The sequence below is a fragment of the Pavona decussata genome, unplaced genomic scaffold (genome assembly GCF_977016875.1).
Source record: "Pavona decussata unplaced genomic scaffold, jaPavDecu1.1 SCAFFOLD_106, whole genome shotgun sequence".
NCBI classification, from domain to species: Eukaryota; Metazoa; Cnidaria; class Anthozoa; order Scleractinia; family Agariciidae; genus Pavona; species Pavona decussata.
Window position 1 is genome coordinate 1842781 of NW_028145520.1, and position 14363 is coordinate 1857143.

Sequence of the window (14363 nt, forward strand, 5' to 3'; positions counted from 1 at the left end):
AACGTGCTTTGTAAATAACTTTTGCCTTTGGTTGGTCCTTTATAGTGCAGTTAAACTCAGTGTTCATGGGTCATTCAGTGAGGTTCTGGTGAATTATGACAGGAAAATTGTCCGTTGCAATATGAAAGGTTCTCTTCAGTTGCTTTAGCTGTTTCCACTAAGGCGTCGTCCACACGTATCCGGAAATTTGTGAAAACGCAAATTTTTTTTTACGAATACGGCTTGCGTCCACACGTATCCACCGTATTTTCCGGCCGTATCCGGAAATTTTTGAAAACGCTCTCCAGAGAGGAAATTTTTTTATCCAATACGAATACGTATACGTGTGGACAGTTGTTTCCGGAAATTTTCGAATACACTTTCGTCATTCTCTTGGATCCAGTCTTCACGGCGAGCATTATAAACAAACATGGCGTACGGCAAGGTTGCAGCTTCTTTGTTAGTTGCTCTGATTTCTAGTTTGATATCATGCGTTCAGATAAATGCAGCTGTGATAAATTTACACAACCAATACATTAGAGATTGACAGGATGTTTTGAGATTGTTATCAATGAACAGTGGGCATCATAAAGTCAAAAAAAGAGCGAACCATCACCGAAGGCGATTTTGGACACGACCAGGCGCCCGATTCTCGAAAGACTCGGTAACTTACCGGGCCCGATAAGTATATTTTTTAATACTTTTTCGCCAACTACACGCAGTGATTTCATACATGGTACTTGACCAATGTTTTTATAGAATTATAAGATTTAAAATTTAGTATTCAAAGCTAACAAAAATTGACTTCTGTTAAGAAACATTTTTCACCAAAATCACTTATCGGGCCTGGTAAGTTACCGGGACTTTCAAGAAACGGGCCCCAGGAAGGACAAGCGCATCGTGGGACAATTTTATCAATGGCAGAATGATCGAAGAAGAATGGAGACAGAATTTTAGTACTGGGCACTAGAGCAAATCAGAAAATTTCCGGATACAATCGGATACGTGTGGACGGCTGAAAACGATTCGAATACGCTGCGTGTGGACGCGAAAATTTTCGCATCCGCAAAAAAATATTTGCGGAAAAAAAAATTTCCGGATACGTGTGGACATGGCCTAATAAAACTGTAGTATCGACTTTTCTTGTTTTTGAAATCTAGCAATGGAATGTTAATTAAAAAATGAATTTTGTACATTTATCAGCAACTTTACATAAAGTATTATTGTGTAGATCCTCATTGGATAAGTTGTTCATAGTGTAAGATATTTTTAACTTGAAAGAAAAAAGCTTCCAAAACTCAAAGCAAATTTGAATGTTTTCGCTCCACTCGCTGGAAGAGTCAAATAAAATGAGATGTGATCAGGTATATATAGCTGAGTTGTTTTGCTCTGAGATTTGGAATTTGTTCTTTGATGTTATCACTAATGCAGAATTGATCAATCTATTGTTTCGGTGATATTTATACTGTTTATTTACAAGCTGATGAGTTTCCAATGCTCATGCAAATCATCTTTAAACTTTTACAGTGAAACCTCCCCCTTTGAATTCACATTTACAACCACATTGCTTTTGACAAAGATAGAAAAACAGTCAATACTTCCAACATCATCCTTTTCAATGCTGGCCCTTCCTAGTCTGTTCTATACAATGTTGCTTGACAGTTTACATTAATGTCATCAATCCATGTATAAGCTACTACAGCAGTGTTCAGTTTACCAGTGCCACTGAGTGGTATTGAGCTGCAAAAATTATCTTCTTGGTGTTGTGCATAGCCACAATCGCGCTTAATGATGTAATTTAAAAGGTTGACCACAATATCAATAGTTTTTTACAACACCAAGAAACACTTGGTAAAGTAGTTTTAGAATAACACCCTTTAATAAATTGCAGCGTCTTAGTCCTTTGCCTGCATATATTTTGCACTATTGGGTTAAGAGTGGTATTGAGAAATTACACAGAGGGTGTTATCTGATTTTCCTACGAAAACCCTCTTTTAGCTGTATAGTTTTTCAGATCATGTACCCAGCTTATTCAAAAATTTAATATCATATCATTATCTAAGCTGCATTTGGAATGAGGAATAGAATTATTTTAGCTTCTTCTAACATTAATATCAATTACTAAATTGTAAACATTGTGTGGATCATCCTTTTCCTAGCTCCCCTTTTTCACAATGTTCAGTCCTCCTAAGAATGTAAACCCTGATATCACTGGATACCATACTCTTCAAAGCTTACACAATTCAACAGACATGACTTGACCATGGTAGAGGGCTTTTTTCAGGTTTGGAATTTTTTTCACCCCACAATACCCCAGAATAAACCATTTTCCATCTGCAACAACTTCAAATTTTAGTGCATTACAATCTGCAGTGTTCTCAGGTTCATGTTCAATTCTAATAAGTACCGTTTTCTTCTAAACTCTCAGTTCATAACACTTGTTAAGACCTTCCTGATATCGTTCCTCCCAGTTTGATCCAATGAGAGGAAAATATTCCACAAACTCCTGCTCCTCAGTGCTATCATTGGTATCAGCGTCCTGCTCAGGCTCTGAACTGTTGGGATCACTGTCACATTCATCATGTTCATCCTCTGAATTAATGCGTAGGTCCCTCAGTGGATCAACAATCCCTTCTCTATGCTGGTCTTCTGGATCTCGGTGAAAGTGAAAACTGGCGAGACAAAGGTGTTTGTCATGATCGAAACAATAGCATGATGATGTAACATCGAGATTTAGGGGTGGAAGTGTTTGGTCGATCTCCTCACTATTTGCAATTTTCTTTGGGCGAACAGAAGCTGTCGCTGGTGCAGGAACGAGATCAAAATCCCACAAAAGAGTAGCAGTAAAAGGTGCAGCTCTCGGATCAGTGTCATCGTAAACTAAAGAAATTCACAAACAAAGGGTTAGCATACATGGTTAATAACAATCTGAAAAAATATTTTGCATTGTTTTTGAACTATTACAATTGTTCTTACCATAAAATCGCGACTGTTTTTCAATGACACAAGGGCAAGAGTACTTTCAGAAGCAAACAAAACGTCCACGTTGTGACGGCCACTTGAAACAGGTAAGAGAGCAACTTGTCTTTCTGCCATCTTGTCCAAGAAACTAACGTGAACTTCCCGAGAGACGAGTTCCACACAAGATAAATCATGAGGGCGGGCGATAAAGTTTTCCTTTGAAACATGTGACAATTTTGTAGTGCAGAAGCACTTTCACCTGGAATTGTGTTGAGCGACGCCATCAAACCTCTCGAGGCAAGCAGTTGAATCAAGTGATGACATCACCAAAATTTTGGATATATTTATTTGAAACATAATGCATCGTGGGATGAGATTCATTCCTCCTTTGAGTTTATCCAAATATGAGATACTGGATTAAATAAAATTGACTACACTAAAAGTACAATAACAAACTGTTTTTCCTTTCCAACATTTGCTTTCACCGAAATGGTGTCACGTTGAAAGATTTTGTGTTTCTGAAGGCTTCATCCAAAACCTTTTGACTGATATGCCAAATGCATTTCTAAACAGCACACGAGAATGAGGCACTTACACCCACTGGTATGGAGAGAAACGTCTAGAGTCTTCCATTACAGGAACTATGACATTAATGACCTTGTTACTGCCTTTACCAAACGAAGAACCGAACCATTCAAATTAAATAAGACTTACCTTGGAGACTAGGAAGTGGCCGAGAATAGCATACCACTGAATGAACGGGAACCACTGGAGGCATCCAAAGAACGAGCTAGAAGCGGAATGACTATCAAATCTCCGACTTTGCAAATAGTAGTTGGGCATGGCCAGGGCAGGGTGACCAGAGAATTTGAAATAATCTGGTGGCCAGGACTACGAACAGCACCCATGTAGAGCTAACCTTTAGTTTTATGTTTCCAAAGTGCTACTTTGAAAAAAGTGTTTCTGCTTCATGAATTGAATCTGCTTCGCTTATACTGTTATCTTGTAATGATCACTTCGTGGTTATTTAAGAGTAAATGTTACCATCCGTCAGACATTTGGTGGCAACAGCTCAAAAATCAATTCGACCCATATTTTCAAGTTAGGTAAACCTCAATGTGAAACAAATCACTGCATAGTTTGTTTAGGTAAATATCAATTCATTTTCGAGAAAATCGATAATAATCAAATTCTGTGAAAATGCCGCTTCTTGAACTTATATTTTGGGACGATTTAGGAAGGTTTGCGTAACAAATTAAAACACTTTACAGAAATAAAATCCATCAATTTTTGTACAGTGATATCAAAATGGGTGTTATAAGCAATTTCAGCAATTCTCGACGATTTACTTTCACAATGTTTACTTTTCACAACTAGATAGCTTGCAGAATTCCACCTGCAATCATATTTCAGTCCATGATAGACCTGGCCTTGTTTCATCATTCTCTGCGATGTTGTTAGTTGTGATTTGTCTTGAAAGAAGGCACCAACAGGGAGGCCGAAAGCAGGAATTTCCTGTCTGAGGGGACCAAAGAACCTCACACCATTTTCTCGTTGAATCAACTTTGACTTAGCTGGTGCCATCAAGCTCTTTGCAAACTCAACTGCAGAATCGTTTCCTTGCACATGTGTACTGGCATGTTGTACAACCCCTAGTTTCTTGCAAATCTGATCTGAAATTCCATGCCATGCCATGAAAGAGATGCTTTAGGTGGGCAAGCATGGGCTCGAAAGCAAATGTAGAATGGAGAATCAGTGGTACACGATTACTTACCTGCTCAGGGAAATGAGTGAGGGAATGTGAATTGTATGTGCACTCACTGTCATCAAAAAGAGTTGGTAGTAAACAGGTGTAGCTAGTTAGCATTGCATAAGCTATGGTCTGTGACTTCATCCTCACACAGGATTCTGACTGCTGTCACAAGGAGACTATGGTGGTAGAAGTGTTCTACAGGAAGAACATCTTTCAGAACTGGAAAACCAACATGAAGAAAGAGAAGCTCTTTTTCACTTGCTTTCCATCTGCAAAACTCTTCAATAGGCCTGAATTTTTTCTTGAAATCATTGGGTAACATCAAAATGTGAAGTTTGCAGCTTATGTTTCCCTGGTCTGTTGTACTGAAAGCAATCTCACTTAGGCAGGATCCTCCAAGCCACTTGGAAAGCCTTCTCATGTACTATCCCTCACGAACCTGGTGCATGAAGTTTAACAGCAGCATATCAGGAATTTTCAGGATGGAGTGGATAGGGGAGGGCCCCATAATCCCAAAGACAGGTTCCTTAGTTTCTGCAGCTAACAATGAGTGGCAGATAGAAACTTCGTGGTTTCTCCTTGGAAAGCTGTTCGGTGAACATTGATATATTCCTCTGTTGCTACTAACTGGAAGTCGTCTTCTTGGGTGCAAGCAAGTGCTACATCCCCATTTTCCACAAAAAAACTAAACGTTTAATGATGGCCTCTTAGCCATCAAGTCTGCAGCCTGTCCATTGATAGACAATTTCAATGGTTGTGTACTTTGGATGTTGGGGAACTGGAAGCCATCTCTGAGAGATGTAACCTGGGTTGAAATACCTGCATATTAGTCTTCTTCTTTCCATACCACAAGCCAGACAAGAGGATGTTCTTGCATGAATAGCGCAAATTCAGGGGCAGTTCAGCCACAAAACTTTCTATCGGCCATAAGGACATGCTCTTGGACTTGAGGGCAGGATCGCCATCAAGGTGCCAGTATAGTGTTATAGCAGGTGGTGTGGACGCTAAGATCGCAAAGCATTATGGGTCAATTTGCAAACTAGGCTCATTTCCTACAAGCCTCCGTCGAGTCAACGTCTCAGGACTGACCGTTTTGTATGCAAAATTACACACTCTGTTTTGGCTGAAGTCGAATCACCTGCCCAACGGGTATAAACTGCTTATTACCGTTTGTTACAAATCAGCTGAAAAGCGTGAATATCAAGGATTTTGAAGGCAAAATAATAGCCGTGGAGGCATCATGTTGGTTTCACAAAGCGCTGTCTGTCAGTATGCACAGAATGGGAACCTTCATGAGGTGAGGAACGAATGTTATGTTTGATTTCAAGTCCTTCGTATTTTGCACTTTTGGTCATGCACTTACATTATCCAAATACGCTTTCAGTGACGCTAACACCAATAAATATTTCTCAGTTATTTAGAAATTTGCAGAAAATATTTTGAAGTCCTTCTTCACAATGGAGTGGTTCTATTTCTGTTGTTTGATGTATTACCTTTGCTGGCTAAATCTCTTGAACAAGATGAAAGGCGAAGGTCAGTTTAAAGGAGGAGGAGGTTCGCTTCTTTTGTTCTTTGTAATTTCTGGTTTACAGTGGAGTGAAATGGCACAGCGAATGTGTTAACGTAATATGCTACGTTTTAAAATATCATATCCCTTCACTTGCATGAAGATCTCTTGATGAAAAATTATTTTTCTGTTATTAAGGCTTCGAGATAAACTGTTACAGAAGAGTGAGGCCCTTGAATACATGGGTAAAATGCAGGATTCCTGGTGCAAGCAAAGTAGATAGAGGTGAGAAAAAAATTTCTAACAGAGAAACAAGCAAAGGCGGATCCAATCTGTGTTTTTTCGCTCGTTACAGATTTGTATCAAGAAGGATATTCAGTATATTGCGACTCCTTTTGAGGCAGATGCTGAACTGGCGTATTTGTCAACAAGTGTGCATGTGGATGCTGTGCCTACTGAGGATTCTGACTTACTTGCTTATGGCTGCAGCAAGGTAGCAGTTAGCTAGAAAAAGTAGTAGCATTAAGGTATTTGCACCGCCAGATATTTGAGAGCTTTTAAAGCCTTCAAAATCTTTGTGTTGCTTCTTCAGATGGTCTAATATAACAAAAAGTGCTTTTTACAGAAATTCACCTTTGCTCTGAAGCAGAAATTGCCGTCAAAGTTGCAAAATTTACCGGAAGTCCAGCAAGAAATTTCATTTCCGTCTCCAAGGAAAGTGACTGCGGGTGGCTAAACTGTGCCCACAGGAAAGTAATTTGACTCTTACGACCAGGGGTGTTTTCATTCACTCGTGCTTCCCAGAATCAAAATGTCTGCCGGTTCTCTACGTTCCGTTCGACTCGAAGCGGCATTTCTCAGGCTAGATTCCGAATTTGAGCAGAAAGGGCAAGTCTTTGATAAATGTTTTCCTTGTGTAGGCTGAAATTGTGTTTTTTAAATTCATACGTTGCCTTTTTCATAAGACTTGGAAAGATGCCTGAAGGATTGTGCGGAGTCCTCCAATAAGAGAGGAAGCTGCTAGAAACTGCCGAGGCAATGCGGCATTGCATTTATTCTAGAATATTTTGGATAATGTGGGTAAGCGAATTCATTTTTATTGTTGTGATAAGCAGACATTTTCTTTGCTCCCTGCTTTCCTTTATCATATAGATCAACGAATTTGTATGATTGTGAAATACCGATGAACACGTTCCTTTGTGCAGTCTAATTATCGTATTGAAATGCAAGTCTTATGTTCAGCTTCACACAAATTTTCTAACAGTAATTAAATGCTATTTTCCAATTGTGTTTCTGCAGTATTCACTAAGAATTGGAGAGGGTGCAGTAGATAGGGCATCAGGCAAGACGAAACCCACATATGTGTTTCCGGCGTGCTTGAAGGAGGTGGTCCGGGTAGTAATCGCTGAAAATATCTGCCATTACGATGATCCAAGTGGACAAAATGTAAGTGTTGAACATGATGCTTGTGTTATGAGACATGCAAGAATACCTCTACTTATAATTTGATAAATGCTTGCTGTGTGGTTGCTTTCCATGCCTGAAGAACATCAAAGAATGTTATGTAAAATGCCTCTAAAGGATGATGTATCACTAGTATGCTTTCATTTCTCTAGGTGTATCATGTAACGATGGAGGATTTGGCACATACCAAGTGGCCAGCTGCCAAAAAATCAGGCAAAAATAAGAGCAAAAAATAGTTGTTTATTTTGTTGGGTAATGTGGGACAGTAACCAAGGCTGCAGAGCGTGGCAATTGCAAGCACAAATTTTTTCAGGCATGTTCAATCTTCACTTTGCACTTGTTACAGGGCCTGATTTGAACCAACTTGTAAGATAGGCGGATTTTTTGTTAGAAATTCCAAAGGTCTGGATGCATTGCTTCCCCAGAAAAAAAAATTACAATTTTAGTGTCCTGAATTGCCATTTTCAGTGCTCTCTGGGTAACTTTTACAGACACCCAGTGGTGGGATACACACTTAGATTGTGGACAGGATCATGTGCACGATGCACACCGCTAAAAATGCCTGTGAGTGGGCAAGATCTTGTCGAGTTCTGCCATACTCTGCAGACTGAAAGCTAACCTATCAATAAAGGCTCAGATGAATGGAAGCAAGCCAATGTGTCCCACAAGATAGATCTCAGATTTCAATGATTTGTGTACAATTGCACAGAAGTGTGCAAAATTCATGGAATATGTGTACCTTGCAAAGTGTTTTATTGATGAACATTTGTGAAAATTAGTTCCATACACTCCCTTACGCCTTTGAGTCAAGTTAGCAATGGAAATGTTTTGTTTATATATGGCAAATAAAGATATCTATTTTCTAAAAAAAATCATAATATACCAGACGACCAGTAATGATTGTAATGAGTTTGTGCTGTTCACACACGTCAACTTGAGTTTGCCAACACGAGTCTACCAACAAGACTTTGTCATGTGAAGGCAGCATAAGATAACACCAAGAGTGATAGAAACTGTCAGAGTAATTTTATATCATAATATGAATTCAATTATGAGTGAAATATATAAAGTTGAAATGTGTCAAACTAAAACTTGGTAAGGAAGAAGTATGATGCATGGTATGGGCAAACAATTCTCTTGTAACCATGCAATAGCTCTCTTGTTTTGATAAAAGCAATTTATATCAAGTTGTGGATTTTGATAGACTAAATACACCCATTACATGACTGCTGCATCTAGTTCATGGAGAAAGAATAAATTTCTACTGTAAATCATGCACCCATTTGTGGTTTCTTTATTGTCTTTTTTGGTTTTAGAATTTCCAGATGCAACATATGTCCGCCAAATAATAGCCTAGCCTTCCAATGCAGAATTTATCCCTAAATTAATAAACTATTATCAGTCCGTTGTTTCTCTTAGAAATAGTTGAGTGATGCTTATGTACATGCCCCATGTGGGGGTACTCCCATAAATTTTAGCTGGGGGTGTGCCGCTGGGACTCTGAGAACCTTAACCTATACTAGACCATGTTAACCTTTATTTTGCAACCCTATTCTAGAGTAAACACTGAAAATCCCTACCCTATCCTACACTATTTCCGATATTTAGATGTCATTTACCTGGAAACTTTCTCCAACTAAATTCTTCAAGCAACTGACTACTTTCACAAAAAATGATACCCTTTTCCAGACCACAACTCTCTGATTTCTATACCCTATTCAAGAGTAAACTAGCTGAAAACCTTACCCTTCACAGCGGTACATACCTATACAGCTCACATATGGGAGTACCCCCCCCCCCCCCCACACAGGGCTCATGCCTGCTCATGTGACTCACCTTTTCCTCTTTTTCACACTGTTGACGAAGGCCACATGATCGTGGTTATTTGTGCTCTGCTGAGAATTTACTTTTTTACAGAATCTCTACAGAGCTTTTTCCTATGAATCAATGAAAATAGTTGCTGTTTTTATGTTGTTACAACATGATCCGATACTTATATCTTATTAGATGTTTTCGTGTGTAGTATCGCTGTATGTTTTACAAGTTGTGCTGGATTTTGAAAAGCCCATAGACAAAGGCGAGTCAAAATACAAACAACAGGTAAAAACATCAAGCAATGCTACACACCAAAACATCTCAAACAGATTTATTATCCGACAAACTTTTATCACTATTTACAAAGATAACTATAAACTTTTTCGGCAAAATATCAGCGGAATGAGGGCACGTGCCAAATCGATTTTTACAATACAAATAACTAACTGTACAAATGATGAATTTTGTGAACATTGTGGCACATTTTTCATACTCATTTCGCATGCTATTTGTTAATAATAAGACCCTGTTCACACTTGGTTCCTGGCTAAGGTACCCAAAGGACATCAGTGTAAACACGGTTTTTGCCCAAGCATAGTGCCCGAGTACTATATTTGCTGGGCGCAGGCACTGTACCCAAATTCTGGCATGAGCAACAACAGTGTGTTCACATTAGTAGCCAGTAAATATAATACTCAGGAACTGTGCTCAGGCACAAAGTGTAAACAGGCTCTTAGTGTAGTTAGACAAAGAAATATGAAACTTGTGGAATAAACCACAACTCAAACGTAATATTGTGTCCTTGTATTGAATGGGTTGAGGAAACTATGTGCAGTTTCAAGCTAATTGTTCCTCTTGTTGAGAGGGCATGAGTGGTGGCTGATTCTACTGTGACTGGTTGCTCCACATCGACACTTTCTACCACTCACCACAGTGATGCTCTCTTCGTCTTCTAACAACTGGGCAACATTTCTCACCAAATTTTCATCATCATCATCTTCACCTTCAGATTCTTGGCCATAGGTGTGCTGCACTGCCTGCTGCTTTCCCCACTTCTTTCTTGCTTCCTGATCTTCTGCTCTTACAACTTTCATGTGGATCCTTCTTTGCTTTCCTTTTTCTGTTTTGTGCTTCTCAAGATTCGCTATTCTTTCCGCAGTGGCTTTGTGAAGGGCTTGCACTACTGCTGGTACAACGGGAAGGTTTAGCCTCTCGTATAGGTCAATGAACCAGAGATAGTTTGGTCGACGTATTTTCATGAATACTTTGAGGTGGTGCACAGGTTCTAAACTGATAATGTGGCGGAGAATTCATCTGTCTAGGTTACACACCTTGTGGCACCATGTCATATTTCCTTGACAGAATCCAGCATTAGTGGAAGCAATGTAGTGAAGTCTGGAAGACACAAAAGAACCACATACAAATAAGTTCATGTTGAAAACCAAAATGAATGTACAAAAATGTTCATAACAGGATAATTGTACTTGTTTTGATAAATGTGATGTGCATCATTGCTAGGATTTCTTAGACACACTGATTAATTTACATGTACCTGCTCATAAGATACTTTTCAAAAATCACAATTTGGACTATCCTCCAAATGAAATGCTTTTGTAAAAAGACTGAATCCCAGAATAGCAAATTTTATATAAATCCACAGTAGTGGATTAAAGCTATTAATAACCATTTTTTCTTATCCTGAAAAACAAAGTCTAGTGCTATAACATTTTGTAGCATCTTACATGTACACACTTTAGAGAGATGGAAATCACAGCTACCGTCTTCCCATTCATGTGTATCTCGTACATGGTACTTGGAGAGGGCTCTCAGTCTTGTGGCATATTCATCTGGATTTTGGCATTGTTGATTCTTGCACCCTTGATGAATGAATCTGAGAGGCATCCAGAGCCGGCCTTGTGCCGTTTACAATGGCACTTTGCAGTCAAGACTTGTGGGAAAGCGTCCTTGTATTTGTTCTTGATGTCCACTGAAAATTCCTTCCTCTTTGCTGCTCCTTTCAAGCAATTAGTGTGGGCCCTCCCAACATGGCCCCCGCACTTGTAAACCTTCCCATTAGGGTGGTGTAAGTAAACTGACTTTGCTGAGCTTGAATCACCATCCTGCCAAACCACCTCGACCCAATAACCTTCATCCTTGGCCTGTTCATAGCACTCATTCGACAATACTCCTTCCATTGACTTTGCTGTTCCCTCATACAAATCCGCCTCTACTACATCATCTTTACCCCGCATACACTAGTGTCCGTACCAGAGAAGACCACCTGTCAAGTAATTCTTTACAACAAAAGAACCATTCTTGCTGAAGTGTCCTCTGGTGTGCCAGACACCATCAGATGTCACAACAGCACGTTTCCAGCTACCCAGATCACCATCAGGAATAGCTTTCATCCGCTCCTTTTCTTCGTCACACATTTCATCTAGTATCGCTTTGAGGTGAGGATAGGCGAGTTTGATCACGTCATAAAACCTGTTTTTGGATAGACACGATATCCCTAAACACTGTTTTAGAGTTCTTTCAAAGTTTGAGAATCCATGTCCAGTTAGAAAGAAAGCAATGCCAAGTGCTACCCAACGACAGTCCTTTTAGATCCTTCAACAAACGAAGATCCTTGGAAAGTCACCAACCTCAACTTGCATCCAGTGCACTGAAACTGTTTATTAATTGTACCCCCAAGGCCAGTTGGCTCCACTTTGCAGGGGACTAGGTTACCTACAAATGAAAAAGGAAATGTGTAAGAAATACAAATTTTTGTAGAAATTGTTTGGTAGTTATAAACCAAAAAACTAAGGCCTTGTATTATAATTTTATTGTCTGTAATGCACAACTGGTGAAATTGACTGGCCTCAATGCAGCCCTCAGTTTCTCTCTGATTGCGAATTATTCAATTCCAAGGGTTCTTTAAATCGTGCTTGTGAATCAAGTAGATCAAATGTTAGTTTCTATTCATATATCTTAGTTATTTTTCTCTTCATATTTACTCAAGAACATAGTAAATTTTACCTTGGTGGGTTCAATGAAGACCACAATTGATTACAAACAGAATTCACTTTGATATTTTTATTTTCATTTCAGCTTTGTGATAACCCATCATTGACCCGACCAAGCCCAAAAGCATTGTAATTTTAGGACAATTTTTTTTTATAAATTTGAGCGGGCGCACATCAGATCTACCTGTACCACAATTTTGGATCTGTCACAGATCTATCATTAGGCACATTCACTTGCAAATTGGAGTTTCCCTCTAAAGGTAAACTGTCAACAAGTCAAGCTTCCCTAGTGCACAAGCCTATAATGTGACCACAGCTGTCATGCGCTGGATACTGTGTACATGTACCCCTAAAAAAATTATGTTTTGTTTTCTGCAGCTTGGAATGAATGGTCTTTCATTTCACTGCCATTGTGTATAAGCCAGTTGCATATTCACATCACGCTTACACATTTCCTTTACATACCACAACTCTGACGTTGCTTTTCTGATCACAAGGAATCTGGTCTTTTGGCATGAAGCCTTTGAATTTTCAAGAGTATGAATGGTGTGATCAATCAAGAATATAATTTTACATAGTAATTTCGATACGGTCGGTACAGTTGTCGGTATATATGATAATCGGAAAATGTGTCATTTTTTTCCATGGCATCATTCCTTTTGTCACTCAAGCTTGAAAAGCTTGAAAAGTTGAAGTTCTACAGCGAGAAAGCACAAAGATACATACCATTACATTCTTCTGTAGAGCATCGCGACGTTCTATTTATATCATTTACAAACTTGCAGACTTGTGATGACTCGCACACAAACAAACGCCGTTCCACATCAGTCTGCTGGGCCAGGCATTTCTCTTGATCTGTCGATTTGCATGCGGCTTTTGAGGTTGAAGGCAATGCTCCTTCGTGTTCGAGATCCTTGTCAGGGTCATAGACATTACTTTTGCTACTGGAAAGTTCCTCTGACGGGGTTTCACTTTCGTTAAAACATGACGCCATTCCCCTCTGATGAAGCACGTTCTTAACTACCGACTGTGTGCGATACTTAGTCTTGCCAGGAGAATAATACTCCACAATCTGCCGAGTCTTCCCTTCCCTTACTTCGCTTTCCCACTTTGCAGGAAGGACAAACTCCTGCCGAGAGGAAATCCCCTTTCCTCTCGAATCTGCACTCTTCTTTCCCTTCTCAGCCATCATTTTCTTCTTTTCTAGAAAGTTTTCGCTTTTTACCCCTCGGCATGGATGCCATATTGATCACTGAACTGTGAACAACAACGCACATATGAATGTACGTCCAACTGTTTGCGAAAATGGCTTTAAACCCAGTACAAATATATTATTGTATTAGAGCTATTGTTTGAGTGCGCTAACCAGATTCAATAAACTAGTGAACGTGCAGCAACATAACAGACTTGCTCTGTAAAGAAGTTTACCTTTAGAAGCAGATAGAAATATAGTGTAAATAAAGACTACAATCTCGATCTCTGTGTATATTTTTTTTGTATACACCACACACACAAAAAGGATAGTAACTACGCTTTGATTGACTACTTAAACTCAAGGTGAAGGTAATATGATCTCCTAGCAAACAAGCTGGCTGCTCACTTTCAATTGCATTTGTCAGAATTTAAAAATCAGTTTAGGGCTGGGTATTCAAATATGTGGTTTATACTAAAACAGTAATTAATCCATCCATTCCGTCCATTGATTGTTTCATCACTCACATGCACTCACTTACGCATGCACCCACTCATTCATTCATTCATTCACTCACTCTTCTGTGCATGTGCGGCGATTTGATTTCTGATCCCATGGAACAGTTAGGCATCTGCAAGGAAAATCTTTTTCTATCCACCTTGTGAGACTTGTGGAAGTGAAAAT

At 39.2% G+C, this 14363-nt stretch overlaps 1 protein-coding gene and 2 pseudogenes across 2 annotated transcripts; all 3 read right to left on the reverse strand.

The window, feature by feature from the left end:
• Positions 1 to 2395: 2395 nt before the first annotated feature.
• Positions 2396 to 6048, reverse strand: LOC146471188 (uncharacterized; annotated as a pseudogene).
• A 2983-nt stretch (positions 6049 to 9031) lies between these two features.
• Positions 9032 to 10738, reverse strand: LOC146471189 (uncharacterized). The gene has a single exon (XM_085121205.1). It carries the CDS (start codon positions 10736 to 10738, stop codon positions 10322 to 10324), a length of 417 nt encoding a protein of 138 aa, XP_084977331.1. The 3' UTR covers positions 9032 to 10321.
• Positions 10739 to 10824: 86 nt separating this feature from the next.
• On the reverse strand, positions 10825 to 13687 carry LOC146471190 (uncharacterized; annotated as a pseudogene). The gene is made up of 3 exons (XR_014866865.1): positions 13214 to 13687; positions 11222 to 12209; positions 10825 to 10874 (listed from the first exon to the last, which is right to left on the reverse strand). The product of XR_014866865.1 is annotated as an uncharacterized LOC146471190 (transcript).
• Between the last annotated feature and the right edge of the window lie 676 nt (positions 13688 to 14363).